A 23,695-nucleotide genomic window follows, 5' to 3' on the forward strand; every position below is an offset into this window, starting at 1 on the left:
AGTGTCGCTCTGCTGTAGTCTGAGGCCGCTGCACGGGTGTCATCAGCCACGGCCTCTGCGGGTAGCCCTTGTCCCCTGCAGCCTCTGTGGGCCCTGGAAGACTTCAGGGATCTGTGACCGACTGAGGATGTAAGTGTCGTGCACACTCCGTGAAAACTGTGCACACCTGCAGGAAGTGTTTCTGGTGGTCGCACATTCAGCAAATGGAATCCCTTGCGGTTGATGTAGTCCACCATGTCTTGTGACGGAGACCTGAGTGCCACGTGAGTTCAGTCGATTGCACTCTGCACCTGTGGGAAACCCGAGATCTTGGCGAATCCAATTGCTTTTGCATCCTGGCTGTCCTAGTTCCTGTCAAAAAACACAAAGTTGTGTGCCCTGCAAAGATGGCATCTGTGACCTCATGGATGCATTTGTGGGTGGAGGTTTGTGAGATCCTACAGAAGTCACCTGTGGAGCCCTGAAAGGAGCCACTAGCGTATAAATTGGGCACAGTGGTCACTTTCACGGCCACTGGCAGTGGATGCCCTCCATGTTCCCATGGTGCCAAGTCCTGCAGTAAGTGGCAGATGTGACTGACCAGTTCCCTAGACATGTGCAGTCTTCAGCAACACTAGTTCTTGGTCATCTGCAGGAATGAAAAGCGACATCTATAGACCCTGGGTGTCACTAGGCACTGGCCAGTGATGGCTCGCTGTGGCTCTTCAGTGGTGTGTACGAGAGCCCCAGCCGCCATTTCTTCCTGAGGTTGCTGCTCCTGCCTCTTTGCAGCCAGGAGCCTCAGTCACTCTCTCCTCCGTCTTCTTCACTTTCTGTAGGCCATCAGGCATACAGCTAGTTCACCAGGCTCCATGATCCTAATGTACTCCTCCTGCAGGCTGAAAGTCAGAGACACATGGCTAGCATGGGTTTACTAAGATCCTGTCCTAGTTCAGTGTGACAATCCCTTAACCACGTGGATGGCCAGAGATTAGTGCACTGCATGGCTGCCCGGAACCCCACCCACCTCCGCCCCATTCCATTTGACCGATTGGTGACTTCAGCTTCAGCCACTGGACTGCATTCTGTGCTCTCAGCTCAGGCGCAGGCATTCTCCTAACCCATACTGCAAGGCTGCACTGTTAACTTGAACCATGGGGCAGACTGGTCCAAACCAGGATACTGACATTGCAAGGGGCTGTGAGTGTCTGCAGCAGGGACTGTTCCACGGGAACCTTTAGCAAGGAGATTGTACAACGTGTACAGCCGTGCAACTGTTCTGCAGTCCACTAAAATTCACATGACATTGCAGTCTGTACTGGGGGTGGGTGAGGTTGGAGGGGTGAAAAGCTTTGGAGCACTTGGTGGCACTTTGATACCTCTGCATTGCTTGAGTGGGCGGATAAGCTAGAAGCCTGACTCTGATCATATCAATGTGGCTGCGCCTGAACTCTTTCAATTGCAGAGGAATGGTCACTTTATACAGGTTTCCTTAAAGCGTGGCCACTTTCCTCACCCACCTGACCCCTCACCCCGAATGTTTGTGCGCTATATTGAACAGCAGCGCAGCCCTTGCCCACCAACACCCCCACCCCACCCCCCCCACCCCACCCCCGCTACAAGTCACCTCAACAGCAGGGCTGCCCTTAACCGCCACCCCCCCCCAGGGCTGTCCTACCACCCTGCCCCCACAAGCCGCCTCAACCACAAAGCAGGTGTTACCCCGCCCCCACCACTACAAGTTCCCTCAATGGCAGGGCTGCTCTTAAACCCGATCCCCCAACGCCCATCAAGCTTGAAGTCCAACCGGTGACCCTGGCGAGCACTGCACAATGTTACTGTGTGCTCACCTCCGAGTTCCCCTCAAAGTGTGGCCCACCAAGTGTAGGCCTTTTATGTGCTGTTGTGAAACACTTTGGCGTGCTTTCTCACCAATGTGGACAGACGATCCAGCAGTGGGGGAATGATTCTGGTGGGCTGGCCTAATAATGATATGCTGATGTATTACAATGAGGTTCCCTACATCAGATAGCAGGAAACGCAGCTGCCATTGGCAGACTTAACAGACAATCCTGAACTGGTTTCACACCGTCGTGAAATCATATTGTCCGCTCAATCCACTGAACACGCCCGACTCCGGCAGGCACAGAAATGTCCGCCCATAGCTACAGGATGACCTAGATTTGGACCTGAATATTGAAGGGCATGTGACATTTACAAAGAACAGGAAGTTAGGAGAAGGTGGAGGGGTGGCTCTGTTAATTAATTATGGTATTAACACATTAGAGTGGGATGGCCTAAGTTCAGGATAACAGAATGTAGGAGTGTTTTGGGTTGAGATGAGAAATGATAAAGGCAAGAAGTCACTTGTGGGAGTGACTCCCTAATTGTAACTACATGGTAGGACAGAGTATAAAAGAAGAGATAATGGGAGCTTGTCAAAAAGGTACAACAATAATCAATGGGGATTTTAATCTACATATAGGCTGGAAAAATCAGATGCGCAAAGGTAACATAGATGAACAGTTCATAGAATGTTTTCTAAATAGTTTCTTTGAATAGCACATTCTGGAGCCAACCAAAGAGCAAGCTATATTAGGCCTGGTGTTGAGCAATGAGATAGGATTAATCGATAACCTCATTTTGATGACACCCCTAGGTAGCAGCGATCTTAATATGATTGAATTTTACATTCATTTCGAGGGAGAAATGAGTGTGTCCAAGGCTACTGTTTTAGACTTAAATGGCGGCAATTATGAGGGCATGAAAGCAGAGCTAGCTAAAGTAAACTGGCAAATGAGGATAAGGGATAGGTCAATGGAAGTTTAGTGGCAGACATTTAAAGGGATATTACAGAATACACAGAATATATACATTCCAATGAGAAAGAAAAATTCCAAGGGGAGGGCCCACCATCGCAGTTAACTAAAAAAGCTAAAGACAGTATCAAACTTAAAGAAAAAGCATATAATTATACAAAGATGGGTGGCAGTTCAGAAGATTGGAAAGAATATAAAGAACAACAAAGAATGACAAAAGGATTAAAAAGGAACGAAGGATTAGAGCATGAGAGAAAGCTAGCTAGTAATATACAGATGGATAGTAAGAGATTCTGTAGATACTTAAATAAGAAAAGAGTTGGCAAAGTGAGCGTTGGTCCTATAGAAAGCTTGAGGAATTGATAATGGAAAGTAGGGAGATGGTTGATGAAATAAACAAGTATTTTGCTTCAGTCTTCACTATAGAGGACACAAGTAACTTCCTAGAAATAGATATAAATCAGGAAATGGAAGGGAGGGAGGAACTCGGAAAAATTCCAATCACCAGAGAAGTGGTATTGAGCAAATTGTTGGGGCTGCGGGCTGACAAATCCCCAGGTCCGGATGGACTTCACCCTATGATCCTGAAAGAAGTGGCTATTTGATAGTTGATGCATTAACGTTAATTTTCCAAAATTCCCTGGATTCGGGAATGGTTCCATTAGTTTGGAAAATAGCAAATATAACTTCTCTGTTCAAAAAGGGAGGGACACAGAAAGCAGGAAACCACAGGCCAATTTCCTTGACACCTGTCATAGGAAAAATATTAGAAGCTATTATTAAAGATGTTATAGTAGGGCACTTAGAAAAATTCAAGGCAATCATGTAGAGTCAACATGGTTTTGTGAAAGGGAATCATGTTTAACCAATTTACTGGAGTTCTTTGAAGGAGTCGCATGTGCTGTGGATAAAGGGAGACAGGTAGATGTATTGTACTTAGATTTCCAGAAGGCATTTGATAAAGTGCCACATCAAAGGTTAATGCCGAAAATAAAAGCTCATGGGGGTGATATATTGGCATGGATAGAAGATTGGTTAGCTGACAGGAAGCAGAAATTTGGCATAGATGGGCATTTTTCTGGATGTGACGAGTGGTGTGCCACAGGGATCAGTGCTGGGGGCTCAACTTTTTACAATTTATATAAATGGCTTAACTGAATGAACCAAAGAAATGGTTGCTAAATTTGCTAAATATAGGTAGGAAAGTAAATTGTGAAGAGGGCATAAGGAAGCCACAAAAGGGATATAGATAGGTTAAGTGAGCAGGCAAAGATTTGGCAAATGGAGTATAATGTGTGAAAATGAGAAATTGTCCATTTTAGCAGGAAGAAAAAAAAGAAGCTCATTATCTAAATGGTGAGAGATTGCAGAGCTCTGAGATTCAGAGGAGTCTGGGCATCCTAGTGCATGAATTACAAAAGGCTAGTATGCAGTACAGCAAGTAATTAGGAAAGCCAATAGAATGTTATTTTTTATTGCGAGGGGAATTGATTACAAAAGTAGGGAGGTTATGCTTCAGTTGTACAGGGCACTGCTGAGACCACATCTGGAGTACTGTGTACAGTATTGGTCCCCTTAAGAAAAGATTTAAATGTGTTAGAAGCAGTTCAGAGAAGGTTTACTCAACTAATACCATGGATGGGCGGGTTGGCTTATGAGGAAAGGTTGGGCAGGTTTGGCTTGTTTCCTCTTGAATTTAGAAGAGTAAGAGGTGACTTGTAGGCGATAGTTCAAAATCTGCCCAGCAGTCAGGTTGGATGGGGGCTAGTTGTCCAACCTGGCTAGAGCTTGTTTCTGTGTGGCCTTGGGGTCAGATGTTAAACAGTAGACTGGGGTATGCAGCTCAGAGAGTAATAGTAACCTGTTCAGGAAGCCAGAGTCCTAGGTTACGTGACCTTACTTCTTCACAATTACTTTAACAAAGGATGTTTATCCAGTGTCTGGATTTTGGCTTTGTGTTCAGGATTGATAATGCCTCAGCCATTATGGGTTAAAAAGGGGTGCCACTGGTTGAAGGTCTGGCGTTTGGAAAGTCATTGTTTCCGTTGAATCACCGACTCCACTAACAAACTTGACTTATCAAATGCAAATTGCTTTTGTGTAGCTCCCTTTGAAGTAGGTCTGTGCAGTTCCAGGTGGTGTTAAAAACTCCAGACATAACAAAGCGTGACGTTTCCAAAACTGAGAAATGAATTATGTTCTTATGGTGATTAACAAGCAAAGGGTCAGTCATCTTAATTTTCTTCATTCATCAGAAAAATCCAGTTTAAAAATAAGAAATAGCAATAAGGATAAAGTTTTCTTTTAAGAATATATGGTGTTGTATTCTGTTCTGGATCAACAGCAATTGTGTTCTATTGACTTTATTGAGTTCTGTAAACTGAGAAATTGACAAAAAGTAAAGTAAATCAATAGCTGGCCTAAAATCTGCTTCAGGATTAAGATGTGCTGCTATTTGATACCGTTTGAAATGCTCAGTAGCATAGTTGTCAGAATAATTGCGCTCAGACCCTGATCTGACTGCCCAGTGTAAGACTGTCCATAGGATTTCCTGAGTACATCCTAAACATACTTTCCATTTCACACATTTCCATTCCACCCACATCTCCCTTCGAAACCCCAATCCTACTTCTGTATCCTGGAAAAAAAACTATTACCCAACTCACTTATAGCTGCACTTTCAAAATCCCCACTGTCTAGCCTTTGACTCATTGTCATCCACAACATTTCTCCAGCTATTGGTTTTCTCAACAGCACCCTCACCTTTGATTACTCCATTCTTGCCTATCACCCCATCTCCAACCTAGTTTTTCTCTCAACTCCCTGAATATGTTGTCACCTCTCAAATCGTTGCCCAGCTTTCCCAGAATTCCATATTTGAATCTCTCCTTTCAGGTTTCCAGCTCTGCTGCAGTACTGAAAAAGCTCTTTATCAAATTCACACATGGCACCAAAGGTAAATTGTCCCTCTTGTCCTTCTTGGTCTGTGTGCAGCCTTTGATAAAATTAACCATGCTATCCATAGACACATTGGGCAGAATTTTGCCCTCGGATGGCATGTGGGCCCTACCGGCTCAGTGGCGGGCGGACAGCCGACCCCCGCCACTGAAATGGGTCCCGCTGCCATTTTGAGTGGGCGGGCCAATTACGGCCCACCCAGCGGCCTGCCCAACAGGAAGTGCTATGCGCTTCCTGTGCGGGGGGTGGAGGGAATCCCCATCTGTCAAAGAGCGCACTTCTCCCTGAGACAAAGTCCTGTCTCAGGGAGATTCGTGACAGGTAAGTAAAGTCTAAAAATAGATAAATATTGAAATTATTAACATGTCCCCCTCATGTGACAATGTCACATGAGATGGAACATGTTAACAATAAACACATAAAATTTATTAAATGTTTAAAAAATGGACATGAAACTTCATCCCGCCAATGAATGAAGTTCATGAATAATCTGGAGCCCGCTGGGGCTCCTGGCCTGCCCGCAAGCCTTAAGCTTGGATGGGCAGATCTTTAATTATCTTAATGAGCCTGTCAACGGCCTCAGTTGGCCATTGACAGGTCGGCGGGCGGACAGCTGATTTCTCTGTCCGCCCGCCTTCCTAAATATTTAATGGGACCGGGATGGGTCGGGGATTCCTCCCGATGTCATCCGGCATATTTTTCCCTCAGCGAGCGGGCCCCGCCCCAAATCGCTGAGGGGAAAATCCTGGCCATAGAAACTAAGAGCAGGAGTAGACCATTCGGCCCTTTGAGCCTGCTCCACCATTCGATGTGATCATGGCTGATCCTTGATCTCAACACCATATTCCTGTTTCTTTTCACACCCCTTGATGCCCCTAATATCCAAAAAATGATCAATTTCTTTCTTGAGTATACTCAGGGACCCGGCCTCCACAGCCTTCTGTGGTAAAGAATTCCAGAGGTTGACCACCCTCTAAGTGAAGAAATCTTTACTCATCTCAGTCTTAAATGGCCTGCCCCGTATCCTGAGACTGTGGCCCCTGGTTCTAGACTCCCAACCAGGGGAAACATCCTCCTTGCATCTAGTCAGTCTAGCCCTGTTAGAGAATTTTATATGTTTCAATCAGATCCCCTCTCATTTTTCTAAACTTTAGTGAATACAGGCCCAGTTGAACCAATCTCTCCTCATGTGACAGACCTGCCATCCCCGGTATCAGCCTAGCGAACCTTCACTGCACTCCTTCTTTGGCAAGTATATCCGTTCTCAGGTAGGAGACCAAAATGGCATTCAATACTCCAGGTGTGGTCTCACCAAGCCCCTGTATAACTGCAGTAAGACATCCCTACTTCTGAACTAAAATCCTCTTGCAATGAAGGCCAACATACCATTTGCCTTCCTTATTGCTTGCTGCAGCTGCCTGTTTACTTTCATTGACTGGTGTACAAGGACACCCAGATCACTTTGTACATCCACATTTCCCAACATATCACCATCTAAATAATACTCTGCCTTTCTGCTATTCACACCGAAGCATATAACTTCACATTTATCCACATTATACTGCATCTGCCATGTGTTTGCCCACACACACAACTTGTCTAAATCACCCTGAAGCCTCCTTGCATCCTCCTCACAACCCTGCCCAGTTTTGTGTCATCAGCAAACTTGGAAGTGTTGCATTTGGTTCCCTCATCCAAGTCATTTATACATATCATGAATAGCTGGGGCCCAAGCGCTGATCCCTGTGGTACACCACTAGTCACCGCCTGCCACCCGGAAAAAGACCCATGTTTTCTCACTCCCTGAGCAGAATTTTACGGCCCTATATCAGCGGGGACGGGGCTGTAAAATGCGTTGAGCCATCATAAACCTCATTGACTTCAGTGGGAACATAAAATCCCGCTGCCGTAAAATTCTGCCCTCAGTTTCCGTTCTGTCAACCAATTCTCAATCCATGCCAGTATAATACCCCCAATCTCATGTGCTTTAATTTTGCCCACTAGCCTCTTATGTAGGACCTTATCAAAAGCCTTCTTGAAACCCAAATACACCATGCCCACTGGTTCTCCCTTATCTATTCTACTAGTTACATCCTCAAATAACTCAAGTAGATTAGTTAAACATGATTTCCCTTTCATAAACCCATGCTGATTTTATCTAATCCCGTTGATGCTTCCAAATGCTCTGTTACTACATCTTTTATAATAGACTCTAGCATTTCCCCCACTACTGATGTTAGGCTAACTGGTCTGTAATTCTATGTTATTTCTCTCCCTCCTTTTTTAAATAGTGGGGTTACGTTTGCCACCCTCCAACCTGTAGGAAATGCTCCAGAGTCTATGGAATTTTGGAAGATGACCACCAATGCATCCAATATTTCCAGGGCCACTTCCTTTAGTACTCTGGGATGTAGATTATCAGGCCCTGGGGATTTTTCGGCCTTTAACCCCCATTAATTTCTCTAGCACCACTTTTTTTATTAATACTGATTTTTTTTCAATTCCTCCCTCTCACTAGACTCTTGGTTCCCTAACATTTCTGGGAAATTATTTTGTGTCTTCTTTTGTGAAGACAGATCCAAAATATGTGTTCAAGTCTTCTGCCATTTCTTGTTCTCCATTATAATTTCTCCTGTTAATGACTGTAAAGGACCTACATTTGTCTTTGTTAACCTTTTTCTCTTCATATATTTATAGAAGTTTTTACAGTCAGTTTTTATGTTCCTTGCAAGTTTGGTCTCATACTCCATTTTCCCTTTCTTGATCAATCTTTTTGTCCACTTTTGCTGAATTCTAAACTGCTCCCAATCCTCAGGCTTGCTGCATTTTCTGGCAATTTTATATGTCTCCTCTTTGGATCGAATGCTATCATTAATTTCTTTTGTAAGCCATGGTTGAGCCATCTTTCCTGTTTTATTTTTGCGCCAGACGGGAATGAATAATTGTTATAATTCATGCCTACGTTCCTTAAATATTAGCCATTGCCTATCCACCATCAACCCTTTTTGTAAGGTTCCAAAATCCATCATTGCTAACTCATGCCTCATACCCTCGTTGTTCCTTTATTTAGATTCAGGACCTTAGCTTCAGGTTCAACTTCTTCACTCTCCATCCTAATGAACAATTCTATCATTTTATGGTCGCTCTTCCCCCAGGGGTTCCGCACAACAAGATTGTTAATTAATCCTTTCTCATGGCATCATGCCCAGATTAGGATAGCCTGCTCTCTAGTAGGTTCCTCAACATATTGGTCCAAAAAAAAATCACATACACACTCCAGGAAATCCTCCTCCACAGTATTATTGTTAGTTTGGTTTGTCCAATCTGTATGTAGATTAAAGTCACCCATGATTACAGTTGTACCCTCTCCACTGTCATATGGAACTGCTCTCATCTGGTTCTATTACTATCCATCTAATAGTAGCCAGAGTATCTTTTGCAATGGTTTCTCTTCCCACTCCTGCATCATTTCCCCTGGTGTACCCCAAGGATCTATTCTTGGCCCTTTCCTATTTCTCATCAATATGCTGCCCTTATGTAACATCATCCAAAGACACAGTGTTAGTTTTTACATGTACGCTGACACCCAACTCTACCTCACCACCTCTCTGCACTCTTCCACTAAATTGCTAAATTGTCAGACTGCCTATCTGACATCTAGTACTGGATGAGTATAAATTTCCTCCAATTAGAGACTGGGATGACTGAAACCATTGTTTATTGTCCTCACTTCAAACTCTGTCCCCCTAGCTCTCAACTCCATCCCTCTCCCTGGCAATATTAGGAGGTTAAACAAATCTGTTCTCAATCTTGGTGTCACATTTGACCCCGAGATGAGCTTCCTGTTTTTTTTTACTGTTTTTTCACCTCTCCTAGGAGATCACATGAGAGTGTTCATGTTATGATGTTCAGATATCAAAATTGTGTGGGACATATGGGTAGATCAAAGGTTCTTTTCCTGTCTGCGACTGTTTAGATGTTATTTAATAGATAATAAAACAATCCCTTACTTCAATATTTAATTGGTATTCCTTACCAATTCTAATGCTGAGAATGTGCAATAAGGTGGCATAGAATTGCTAGTAGGTATCTGGAATAGAATTCATCCACCATTAGCTGTGTTATAACATTGTAAAATGATGTAACACCATATGGTATTTCACAGATTGGCCCGAGACCCATTTATAATGGGTTAACACCTTGTTTTATTGCAGTGTAATTTCCACTCCGATTTGAGGCCTTTGTTTTCTCCACTCCTTCCTCATTTATACACATCACCAGGTTAGCATGCTAGGCAGAAATCCCATGATTACATGACATTTTCAGCCAGTGTAAGTGATGCTGAGAGGTCACAGGTTTATTTGTTGCTGGGATCATCCAATACTGGCAAATGGGCTTTAGTTGTATGCAGCCTCTCCCTCAACATTCTCATTACAATCCTATCTGGACTTAGAAGTCATCTTTTTCAAAAACCTTGACTTTTCCCAATGATGATCAACAGAGGTGAGTTTTCATTGGACAGTTTCAAAGGCCTCTCTGGCCAATAACGAACTTTCGTTCTTCCCCATTCAGATTGGAAGGTTCTTCTCTATCAGCCGGGGAATTCCTCTCTTCTCCAAATGAATGGTAAAAGATGCCGAAGAGAGCAGAATGGGAGAAGCCAGAGTGGTTCTTTTCTGTTAAGACTCTTGTGATTACTGCTTAGAGCTGTCAGAGTTTTTTTAAAAATGGTGTTTCGAGTTGGTTTTACTGCATGCGACCAGCATTCGAGCTGGCTGCCTCAGGGCGAAGTGAAGTTGCAGCAGGGACGAAAAACAAGCTTTAGGACCCTTATTTACACATGCAAATCAATAGGAGCTGCTTCAGACATGCTTTACTTTACCACAATGGCATCCTGTGTACTTCCTACTGAAGTGCATGTAAACAGCTCAAAAAGCTGTTGTTGTGCAGGTCAATTTAGTCCCCATGGTTTTTTTTCCAGCATGAGAAATGTGGGCATTGATAATAGCTGATTATAATCACTTAGTGGTGTGCCCTGCATCAAATGGTTATGATTTGGATGTCCTGGCTTTTTCATCACGAGGAAACATATTATTGACCCAATAACTCTCCTTAAATTGGTGTGACAATAGCTGCAGCAAAGTATTTGCAACAATTATTATTTTAGTGTAACACATGTTCGTTACGTATACCTCATTGCCAGTATACTGCCTGAGAAGTTAGAGTCTAGACATGGGAGTATAATCTCTGTGATAAACATACAGGATAAATATTTTTCAGTATAATAAGAATTGCCATGTGTTGCAACAAACTGCAGGATAACATGATTAAGGTCAGGGTTTTTTTTAGTTGGAACATAGGAAACTAGGAACATCAGAGCAGTAGTAGGCCATTCAGCCCCTCGAGTCTGCTCTGCCATTCAATATGACTGAAGAAGGTACTCCCTCCAATCCAGCAACTACCACATAGGCCAGTTGAAGAGGAGAAATTACAATCCCCGATCACACAGCGACCACAGAGACTCAGGCTTCCTTTAACTGGTTTTATTCAAGCACATGCAAGGGAGCTGCAATCATTCCTAAGAATGAAGACCCAGCTCCCAGATTGATTACATTTCATTACTTTTGTGCTTTTTCTTATCACAATACATTTGAGTACATTCAACCGACACACAGGTCCCATGTCAAAACTATCCTATTGAGTACATAAACATGTGATTTTGCTAACCAATTATTCTAAAGGATGTATACATAATTATATTAGCCAATCAAAATTAAAACACGTACGCAAAGACCTTGGTTCTCACAACTCAAGACTGTTTGTGTTTCATCAAAGCCCCCTCTTTGTCTATTGTATGTCCTCCCATATCTAAGCTAAAACCATATGTCCCTTCCCTATCTGAGAGAGGAGTACACTTAATCTAACTTTATGTCATGTTTTATCTCTAGTCTAGCTCTCAAGGCTTCACCGCATCATTGCACCACTTGAATTGTCCTGCCTGTTACTGGACATTAGCTCATCTCTTGACTTCTGTGTAAATCACACAGAAACTCAAAGCCTCTTTGTGTGCAATGTCCATCTGCTTATCCTCAACTGTCAATATGTTTAGCATCAATGGCTGCCTGGAGATTTTAAGTGTTCTTCAGTAAATTCTTAGTGTTCTCTTTTAGCATTTTTAATTTTCCTCTAACAATGAGCATGGGAAGTTAATGGTTGGTTATAATAATCAGGCAGAAATTATTAAACATTGTACTTTTCTTTTCATAGAAAATTTCTGCCGCTTGTGCATCAGCTCCTGATTGGGGTCCATACTTGGAACAACACAGAGGGGAACGATACAGAAACAGGCCTGATTCTACAGAAGTCTCTAAGCAAGTGCAACCTCTGGCCACTCCTGAGATGTGAAAATTTAAGGGAACATTTTTCGTTCAGTTTGTAAACAATGGCCCTGAAAATCCACCACCATTCTGATGATCTCCTGCTATAATGTCAGTGGGAGTTTCCAGAACAAACAGTAACTTCACCTGAACCCATCTACATTTTTGGCTGAAGTTTCCTCTGTCCACTGCAAACATGAATATCAATTTGGGTAAGGGTGGGGCCAGGTAGAGTTAGTAAGCATTAAAGTTCCTGCATCATGAACCTTCAGTCATGTTCCAACCTGAGTCCTGGTGTTAAATGAATCCAAGCCAGTTGGTGAAATATGAAACAGGACGCAGATCTTTTCCTTGTTTATTCACAGGATGCAGCCTTACAGATCTCGGCCTCCTGACCATTAACCCAGTGTCACAACTGACTCTCTTTATATGTGTTCTCAGTGCTCAATCAACAATGCCCATCTACTGCGTATCTTTAACAATGTAATCAACAAACCATCAACAGATTCCCCTTTCTTTCTTTAAACAAAAACTTTCTAATAAACTTAAATAATTACAAAGTAATCTAAAAGAAATAAATTAGTTTTCTTACAATTCATTATAACACAAGATATCCCTCTTCCAGGAGCTCCAACAATTTCTTGGAACAAGCATTTGCCTTTGTAATGCACTCTGATGATTGATGACTTGCATCGACCTATTTTATTTTAGAAATCTTTTCTTTCCAACATTTCCTTCATGCTAGCAAGGCCAATCCTCAAGCTTTTGGAGTGACACTCTTTGTCGAATGAACATTATCCAAAAATAATGGTTATCCACATAGCATTCAATAGGCAAACCTTTCTCAGAATGTCCCTTGTATAGGATTTCCTTCAGAATGTTAGATACATACAATTCCATATCCATTGCTTCGACTAGCACCAGTGTTTCTGCAGCTAGGGTACATTTAGCCACCCTTTTTTTTGGCTTCCCAGGCAAAGGGACAAAGTTTTTCTTTTCACCCAGCAAGAATATCAGAACCCAGCTGCACTTGAATATCCATCTGGAAGATTGGAATGGGAAGCATCACTTAAAGCAAATAATTTCATAATCTCTTAGGTCACCCAAGTCTGGAAACTTGAGTGCACATTTCCTTGAATTTAATTTCTTTAATGTTTTATTTGTCTGATGAACCTCCTCAACCGAAGTGTGTTTCATCACAGTACTAAGTTCCAATACATCATAACTGGCATTGGGTCTTGTCTGAGAGCATAGCCAGTTTAACTGTCCATTCAAGTTTCTTAACTGCTCTTTCTGTTTTGGATGCATGATCATCTTTCTGTGAAGACCTGATTTGATTTATCAGGATATGATTAACACTTTCTAAGTATGATTATTGATTCAACATTATTCCCAACCTAATCTTCTTAATGTCTAATCCTATATATTGAAAGGCCCCTGAAGACTGAGTTCCAATCTTAATTCCCCTTTTACCTTACCTATAATAGATTGCCCAAATTCCACAAAACCTCCCCATAGAAAATCATCAGCATGCATCATAAAGATGCCTGCAAGTTTCTCTTTGTGATAGAAACATCGAAACTAGGAGCAGGAGTAGGCCATTCCGCCCTTCGTGCCTGCTCCGCCATTCATTATGATCGTGGCTGATCATCCAACTCAATAGCCTGCTCCCACTTTCTCCCCATACCCTTTGATCCCTTTCGCCCCAAGAACTATATCTAACTCCTTATTGAAAACATACGATGTTTTGGCCTCAACTACTTTCTGTGGTAGTGAATTCCACAGGCTCACCACTCTCTGGGTGAAGAAATTCCTCCTCAACTCAGTCCTAAATGGTCTACCCCATATCCTCAGACTGTGACCTCTGGTTCTGGACTCCCCCACCATTGGGAACATCCTTCCTGCATTTACCCTGTCTAGTCCTGTTAGAATTTTATAGGTTTCAACAAGATCCTCCCTCATTCTTCTGAACTCTAGTGAATATAATCCTAACCAACTCAATCTCTCCCCATGTGTCAGTCCCGCCATCCCAGGAATCAGTCGGGTAAACCTTCGCTGCAATCCCTCTATAGCAAGAACATCCTTCCTCAGATAAGGAGACACCAAAACTGCACACAATATTCCAGGTGTGGTCTCACCTGTATAATTGCAACAAGACATCCTCACTCCTGTACTCGAATCCTCTGGCTATGAAGGCCAAAATAGCATTTGCCTTCTTTACCGCCTGTTGCACCTGCATGCTTACCTTCAGCGACTGGTGTACGAGGATGCCTAGCTCTCATTGCACATTCCCCTCTCTAAAATTATAGCCATTCAGATAATAATCTGCCTTCCTGTTTTTGCTACCAAAGTGGATAACCTCACATTTATCCACATTACACTGCATCTGGCATGCATTTGCCCACTCACTCAGCTTATCCAAATCACACTGAAGCATCTCTGCATCCTCCTCACAGCTCACCCTCCCACTCAGCTTTGTGTAATCTGCAAATTTGGAGATATTACATTTAGTTCCCTCATCTAAATCATTAATATATATTGTGAATACCTGTAGAACATTGCTGGGTCTGCTTTCAGCTAAAGACAACCTACTTTCAGCAAGACAGACTTAACCGAGAAATACTGTACCCTTGATATATCATTTACACAATCACAAAATTGCTACAGTACAGAAGGAGGCCATTCAGCCCATTGTGTCTGCACTAACTCACTGAATGAGCATTATGACATAGTGCCATTCTCCTGACTTTTTCCCATAACCCTGCACATTGCTTCTATTTAAATAATCATCTAATGCCCTCTTGAATGTTTTGATTGAACCTGCATCCACCACGCTTCCAGGCAGTGCATTCCAGACCTGAATCACTTACTGGCCAGGATTTTCCTTACCTGCCGGTGTCGGGCATGGTTAGTGGTGTGAGTGGACAATATAGCACGATCGGTTTCACGATGGCGTGAAACCAGTTTGCAATCATCTGCTCAGCCCACCGATGGTGGGCCACATCGGATGTTGGAAGCCTCATTGTTATACATCGTATCATTATTAGGCTAGCCCGCTGGAATCGTCCCCCCCGCAAGATCGTCTGATCATGTCAGTGGGAAAACACACCAACATGTTTCACAACAGCACATAAGCGACGTGCACCTGGTGGGCTGCACTTTGCTTGGGATTTTAAGGTTTGTTTGCCTGTCTTGCTTCAGTCAGCTCTCACAGTCATAAGCACTGGGCTTCATAGACAGCATCACATCACTTTTAGGGGGGCTCACAGCAGGTTTCTACCTATCAGGTGAGCCATATTTGGTTGGATTTTCAATGGCTGCAGGGCTAGGGCTTGCTTGGGGACGGGGGACAAGTGGCCTCAAGCAAGGGAAGAGGCTTCAGGACAAGAGCTGTACTGGGGAAGGAGGGTAACCCAGGGTGTGTGTGGGGGCACATGTTGATCTGTGCAAGTGCCCTCAAGATGGTGATGCATGAGGAGGCACTCTCCAGAGGAGATGAAGCCAGATGGACATGTGAGGGTATATGTGTGAGAATAGGTGGTGATGTCCCTTGAACTGACAGTGAATGAGATGCCAATGTATATGTGATGGGCTTGAGTGTGTGAGTTTAAGGTGATGAGATGGTTGCCTTACCCTGGCTGCACAGGTGAGATCATTCGTCCTCTATTTGCATTGGATGGCCAACCTCTTCTGTGCAACATTGACACTGATCACCACTGCCACCGCCTCCCAAGCCTGGTTGGTTATGCCGCTGCCCATCCTATGGCCAGAGCTGGGGTGGAGGACATCACAGTGGCCTCCAGGGTATCCAAAAGGTGTTCCAGTGATGTGTCACTAAACCTGGGGACTGCAGTCTTTTTGCCCTTCATGGACATCTTCCCTGCAGTAGTCGTGGGCTGGAAGCACTGAGATTTGTGCACGCGGCTGGACTTTAAATATGGTGCCCAGCATGATGAAGCGGTGAGGTGATGGCGTGGTGGGCAAATGAGAGCCCGCCCACCATCAAAAGGGCATGTTTCCCGGGAATGCATAACTAATGCAATGGGTTTGGGATGATATGGCGTGAAAACCCACCATTGCAGCTGATGGGTAAAGCATTGTTTTACGCACCCGCTACTGCACTTAGTGAAAATCTGGAACAATTCCGTCCGCTATGTAAAAAAGTTTTTTTCCCCAAATAGCATTTTCTTCTTTTGCAAATCACGTTAAAGCTGTGCCCTCTCATTCTTGATCCTTTAACAAGCAGGAACAGTTTCTCTTATGATTTTGAGCACCCCTATCAAATCCCCTCAGCCTTCTCCTCTCCAAGGAGAATAGTCCCATCTTTTCCAATCTATCTTCATAACTAAAGTTTCTCATCCCTGGAAACATTTTTGTAAACCTGTTCTGCACTCTCTCCAATGCATTCACATCCTTCTTAAATTGTGGTGCCTAGAACTGTACACAATACTCCAGCTGAAGTCTAACTAGTGTCCTATACACATTCAGCATAACCTCTTTGCTCTTGTACTCTATGCTCCTATTAATGAAGCCTAGGATACTGAATGCTTTATAAACTGCTCTCTCCACCTGTCCTGCCACCTTTAATGACTCATGCACATGCACACCAAGGTCCCTCTGCTCCTGCGCATGCTTTAGAGTTGTACCCCTTATTTTACATTGTCTTTCCGTGTTCTGCCTACCAAAATGAATCACCTCACACTTCTCTGCAATGAACTTCATCTGCCATCTACCTGCCCATCCATCAACTTGTCTATGTCCTTTTGAAGTTCTACACTGCCCTCCTCACAGTTTACAAAATTTCAAGTTTCATATCATCTGCAAACTTTGAAATTGTTCCCTGCACACCAAAATCTAGATCATTAATATATACCATCCTCTGGGAGCTCCACTACAAACCTTCCTCCAGCCGAAAAAATATACATTAATTTGCTGTTTTCTATTACTCGGCAGATTTTGTATCCATGTTGCTACTGTCCCTTTTATTCCATGAGTTGTAATGTTTCTCCAAAGTCTGTTGTATTGAATGCCATTTAATCCATAAACACATTTGTTTAACTTCCACAGCTTCCCTTCTACATCACTTGTTTCTTCAGGTGGTTTCAAAAACACCTCTTTTAAAAAATTTTCACCCTAAAAAATGTGGCTTTTATATTGATCAACCTATATTCCCATGAATATGTGGCTAAGAGAGCCAAGAAAATCTTTAAAATCACTTTTCCTGTTGTGATGGAGCCCACTCTAACATCTTGAACATCAACACTCTTCGAAACCCCAAGCCACTAGCCTAGCTCGACACCTATATCCCCCTTTTCTTTCTGGACGACACGACATGACCTGTCCCTCCCATGATCAGAAGTTCTGTGGTCAGTGCCTGGTTGTTTTCTAGAGCCAAAGTCACTTCAGGATCTGCTATGGGAACTTGCACTGCATTTTCTAACTTTCCACAGTTTTCCCTCATTTTTCCAGTCCACAGACCTTGTCCCAGATCTTTTGAGGAGCAGCAACAATTGACAGATTGCTGGTTCACTCGAAAATCTCCCACGACTCGACACTGCTGTGTATTTCTACCGCGACCTTCTGAGCCCGTCATGCACAGAAATGTGCAGCACAGCATCAGCCGGGGAACTCCACCAGGATGGAGTAGAACTGGGGTAAGACAAGACATGCTTCCTTATTACAGCACTGGCTGCTGTATGGTAACTTTAAATATCCAGTCTAAATGTTAGTGAATGGATAACTGAATGAATTGATGAGTGAATAACTGGGTGAGTAGATGAATTGATGAATGGATGTATGGGTGAGTGGGTGAAGTAGGTGAGTGTGTAAGTGGTTAGGATGGGTAAGAAGGTATGATGGGTAGACGGGTTGAGGGCAGTCAGGTGGTTGGGCATAGTTGTGTGGATTGGCGTGGTAGTCGGTGGGGGGGCGTAGTTGGTAGGTGGTGATTGGGGCTGTCAGTTGTGTAGTTACCCAGATGTTAGTCTAGGTTTTTTCCCTGGGTTACTGCCCAGGTAAGTACAGCAGGAATGTCCAAAGCCTACCTCAGAGTTAGAGACATTTGAGGATGTCCCAGGGAGAAGCTGAATTGCCCACCAGGATTTGAAACTTCCCAGGCAATTTCCACATAGATCTGCACTTCAGGACTTCCACAAGTTCCTGGCACACATCTTTGGTTGTACAGCCACTCCCCGACAAGCCGGAAACCAGAAAATTTGGCCCATAACCTCTTGTCCATCACCTAGGACATTCAGCCAATGTTTGAATTTGCTGGTGTATTTCCCTGCTTTTCCTACAGGGGTCACTCCCTTCCATTCACTGATCCCTTCTGGTATGTCTGTTACCCTAGTGCTGACTTCCAGCAGATGTCCCTTGGGATAAATAGCCCTATCCAGTGCATCGGTTTCACTTTGCCTATCATAGTTCATCCACTTACCGACCATATTCTGCTCCTCACAACTGTCAATTATGAGTTTATGATGTACAAGATGCCTCATCAACTTCTACTAATTGTTCAGGTTCTGCAAGTTTATAATCAATCCCAAGTATCCTAGATGAATGGACCACAATAGTTTGATTATCATGCAGGAGAATTACTGTCTTCCGATCACAGCCTATCACATTTTCTGCACCTTTCCACACTTTCTGACCCTCTCTTTTATAGTGTACTACATCCACAGGATGAAAGTTTATCTCTGACATTCTTCTGTGATGCCATAAGGCTCGTTGAATTTTCTCTGAGATTTCTGCCTTGATGTTTGCCCTTCTGCCTGCACACAGGGTATTTTAGTGCACAGAAAGGGTGCAACTAATTGTAGTCCCCTCCAAGGCTGCAGGGTGATCACAGCACAGAAGGTAGTTTTGGATTTCTCCCATTGACCAACTGATACAGACTAAAAGCCCCCAACTATTTGAGGCAAATTATTTGCATGACTGCCCATGCAAGGGCAGGTGTCAGCTTACAATTTTGTTGGTCAGCTAAGAAATTATGGAACATTTTAGCAATCACCGTGTGATTTTTTTCCGTAAATCCCACTACTGAAGGGACTTTCAGCTGCATGGTCATCACTACAATGTTCATATTTTTGCATGTGTCTCTAAATTCATCATTGGCAAATTCCACTTAATGTCAGTCAGTAATTTAGCTGATGACCCCAGTCTGGTCCCTATTCATTTTTCCATGAATTTATCCATAATCACTCTTTTATCTTTGCTATGTATTACTGTAGTCAAAGTGAATCTTGTTGTCACGTCTATGAAATGTAAAATGAAAAGATTTGTATCCTTGTTTCACACATTTAAATACTTGGCTACTACTTCATTAAAGTCTGGTGTTGATAGGAAACTTACAATAGACCACAATGGTGTCCTCTGATACTTTTTACATATATCACATTATTCACAAATCTCTTCAGTAAGCATCCTGTGCTCATCATCAACGACCCCTGCATCCTTTAATAGGATTTTTAATCTGTGACAAGGGGCATGAGAACATTGTTGATGTATCTTTCAGACATGTGCTTTTTTCCTTTCAAACTTCTGTCACCTGATGCCATTAACACTTGCTTAACATTCTGATCAGAGAGGCTAGGTTTTGTTGAAGAGGTGCAATAATCCCCTGATTGGGAAGTCAATAGATTTTTCAATTTACCCAAAGACAATTTCTTTATCATGTTCTATGTCTGATTTAATTTGTGCCTTTTTTGTGGATGGCTTGCTCAACAGCAAGGGTATCTCACCAGATACTACATCTGTACTAATAAAGTGGCTTCCCCAAACTATTCTATACGAAACCATTTCTCTTTTCAGTGACTTTATCATGTTTTCATCCCTGAACCTGAAGCAAGGAGAGCTTTCATATTCCTTGACCTTACTTTGATCTTTACGACTGAATTAATCCAAATAACATTTGAACCAATCTGTTCCATATACTGTGGATGTGCAACTGTTGTCCAACACAGCATAAAATGAATCTGCGTGGAGTGCACTTGTTACCGACAGAAGCTTCTCGTGACCAGTACAATTCCTTAGACTTACCAATATTGTCATCCCCTTCCGAATCTTCCATGCGGTGTGTCACCTCAACAACTCTGTTGTTCCGTTGTGGACAATTTACCGCATAATGATATTTCAAATCACTTGCGAAACACATGTTTATAATCCCTGGGTAATCCTGGAGTCTGTTTTCCTGCTGTAATTACTCCATTCCTGTTGTCTGCCAGACCTACCAAAAAGTTCCCCTCCTCATTTATTTTGTCTGATTCCTCTGTTGTATTGACACCAGCATATCTGAATGATCTCAAAAAGCCACGAGTATTGAGTCCTCCATCTTATGTGGCACTGCCCAGTGTCCTATTTGTGTCATGAAGGCTGCTGGAAATGACTGCTTTCCCAGGAATTTTTTTAAAGCCTCAGTCAACTGATTCAAAAGCATCTGTCTTGCTAAGAATCTAACTCCAGCTAAGAACAGGAGCCTGTCCAAGTGTACCATTTAAGACAGAGATGAGGATAATTTTTTTCTCTCAGAGGGTCGTGAGTCTTTGGAACTCTCTTCTTCAAAAGGCGGTGGAGGTAGAGCATTTGAATATTTTTAAGGCAGAGGTAAATAGGGGGTAAAACGTTATCAGGGATAGACAGGAATGTGGGGTTGAAGTTACAATCAGGTTAGCCGTGATCTTATTGAATGGCGGAGTAGGCCCAAGGGGCTGAGTGACTTACTCCTGCTCCTAATTCAAATGTTCGTATGACACTTTAGCACAATTCAACAACTTGAGAGCAAGCACTGAACCAGGAATTTCCAAATAGAATTTCTGTAACACTGAAAAAAGTATCCTTCTTAGCTTCCAATCTTCACTTTTAGGCAACCATTCCCTACTACCTTGTTAAATGGATTCAAGCCACATGGTTAAATATGAAACAAAACACAGGTCGTTTCCTTGTTAGTAAATTTATTCACAGATCTATGCCTCCAAACATCTAACCCAATGTTCCAGCTGACTCTATACTCTTTTGATTAAACAATTCATCAAATAAATTAATTAATTAAAGAACCACCCCTTAGAGGAGTACTGTGACTGAAACAAAACTATCAAAGGAAACTTAAATTAACATGTTGCCACGGAGAGTGATACTACATTCCAGCCTTTGTAGCACCCATCAGTCGCAGAAGGCCTCAAACGTACATAAAAACCATACCTTTTGTAATGAAATTGATATCCTGGACAAGTTCCTTACTTGAAACAGATAACTTTATCACAGAACTGATTTAGAAGCTCATTGCTTGAACCAGGTCCACGACTAGAAAGCTTCACTCCTAAGATTACCCGCATTTAGGGCTCATTAATCAGTACAATTGCATGACTCCCTAAAGGCAGTAGGAAAGGGTATATCAACAATCATTACACCTTTGACAGTGCAGCACTGCACTGGAGTGTCAGACTTGATTTTTGTACTTAAGGTCTGGAGTGGGACTTGAACCGAGCCAGAACTTTGTGATTCAGAGATAAGTGTGTGACCAGCTGGGCCACAGCAGGCTTTGACTCTCGTTGTGTCTGTTCTCACTCCTTAATCACACAATGCCCACCACCTGTGAATCTTTTACAACATAATCAACCAACCATTAACACCTGGTGTTAATACGGATGATTCCAGTCACTGAACATCGTGGACAAGAGCTCCTGTTCTCACAACAATTCCCATCTCCAGTATGCAGTAGCTGGGCTCCCTCCCATTAGCTACAGGATGCTGGTAAGATTGGCACAGAGGGATCTGATCCACTCTGAATTTGTCACCAAATGCTGACATGATGACTCAAAACACTGACTGTCCATGGGTTGATGTACTTGCTGGTACTAACATAGTTCTCATGAACTGTCGACTGGGCCTCACTCTCCAAGGAACTCAGTTTTAAAATCAGACAGGTCTTAAGAGGTAAGAATTTCCTACATCATCTCCACTTTTCTGTCTTATCTCTATATCTCTTGATTCCCTGGGTGCTCAACAATCTATTTATCTCAGTTTTGAATGTACTCATCGACTGATCATCCACAACCCTCTGGGGATGGAAAATTCCAAAAATTCACAACCCCTCTGAATGGAGAAATTTCTCCTCATTTCAGTCCAGAATTGCTGACCCCTTATACTCAGATGTGACCCATAGTTCTAAATGTTAAAGCTTGCAGAAACAGCTGCCTAGCATCTACCCTGTCAAACTCCCTGGGAATTTTATAACTTTTAATGAATTGCTTCTCCTTCTTCAGCATAGGGTCACAAAGCAATAAAACATGGAAGGGAGGCCTTTTGGCCCATCACGCCTATGCCAGCTCTTTGAACAGGCTATCTATTGACTCTCATTCTCCTGCCCTTTCTGCATAGCATAAACCATTCAAGTGTTTAACCAATTCCTTTCTGAAAGTTATTATTGAATCTACTGTAACCAGCCTTTCAGCCAATAGCGTCATAAGCATTTGCTGCGCAAAAATATTTCTCCGCATTTTGCCTCTGGTTCTTTTGTCATTTACCTTAAATCTGTGTCCTCAGGTTCCCAATCCTTCTGCCGCTGAAAACAGTTTTGATTTATTTACTTTATCAAACACATCACGATCAAGAACAGCTCTATCAAATCTCTCATTAACCTTGTATGGTCTATATAGAACATCCCAAGTTTCTCAAGTGTCTCCACAGAACCAAAGTCCCTCATCCCTGGTAAATCTCCTCTTGGCATTCTTCCTAAAATACGTTGTCCAGAATTGGAGATAATGGGCAGGTGGTGGGTGGTGACTGGGGCCATCAATTGTGTTGTTATCCAAATGTTGGTCTAGGCTTTAACCTGTAATATTTCTTGGGTAACTGCCCAGGTAACTACAGCAGGAATGTTCGAAATCTAACCATAGTCGAAGACATTTGAGGAGGTCCCAGGGAGCAGCTGAATTGCCCACCAGGATTTGAAACTTCCTAGGCAATTTCCACATAGATCTGCACTTCAAGACTTCCACAGGGTCCTGACACACATCTTTGGTTGTACATCCAGTCTTCGACAAGCCAGAGACCAGAAAATTTGGCCCATTACCCCAAGTCCATCACCTAGGACATTCAGCCAAATGTTTGAATTTGCTGGTGTATTTCCCTGCTCTCCCTACAGGGGTCACACCCCTCCATTCACTGATCCCTTCTGTTACCCAGTGCCAACTTCCAGCAGATGTCCTTTGGGATAAATAGCCCTATTCAGTGCATCGGTATCACTTTGCCTATCATCATTTATCCCCTTATTGACCATATTGTGATCCTCATACTTCTGCTAATTGTTCAGATTCTGCAAGTTTATAATCAATCCCAAGTATCCTAGATGAATGGACCGCAATAGTTTGATTTTCATGCTGGAGAATTACTGACTTCCTATTGCACTCTCACTTTTTCTGCACCTTTCCACACTTTCTGACCCTTTCTTTTATAGGCCAGAACTTTCTTGTCGGCATGTGGGGGTGGGGCCCACACGCTGAAGCGTAAAATGATGTGCAGTGACATCGGGCGTGTGTCCCGATATCACTGCGCGCTATCGTGATA

General features: G+C 43.0%; 3 protein-coding genes across 3 annotated transcripts in view; 2 read left to right on the forward strand and 1 right to left on the reverse strand.

Annotated features, from left to right (window-relative positions):
- Positions 1–12,161, forward strand: part of LOC144684041 (sodium- and chloride-dependent neutral and basic amino acid transporter B(0+)-like) — an 86,491-nt gene extending 74,330 nt beyond the window's left edge. Inside the window, exon 14 of the mRNA XM_078547756.1 lies at positions 12,024–12,161. Within this exon, the coding sequence (XP_078403882.1) occupies positions 12,024–12,161 (138 nt within the window). The remainder of the gene's footprint in view (positions 1–12,023) is intronic.
- The window catches only part of LOC144683856 (sodium- and chloride-dependent neutral and basic amino acid transporter B(0+)-like), a 435,158-nt gene that overhangs the window by 195,199 nt on the left and 216,264 nt on the right, over positions 1–23,695 (reverse strand). The gene's annotated exons all lie outside the window — the stretch shown is intronic.
- Positions 1–23,695, forward strand: part of LOC144683854 (sodium- and chloride-dependent neutral and basic amino acid transporter B(0+)-like) — a 453,756-nt gene that overhangs the window by 53,498 nt on the left and 376,563 nt on the right. The gene's annotated exons all lie outside the window — the stretch shown is intronic.

The sequence above is a fragment of the Cetorhinus maximus genome, chromosome 8, assembly GCF_964194155.1.
Source record: "Cetorhinus maximus chromosome 8, sCetMax3.hap1.1, whole genome shotgun sequence".
NCBI lineage: Eukaryota > Metazoa > Chordata > Chondrichthyes > Lamniformes > Cetorhinidae > Cetorhinus > Cetorhinus maximus.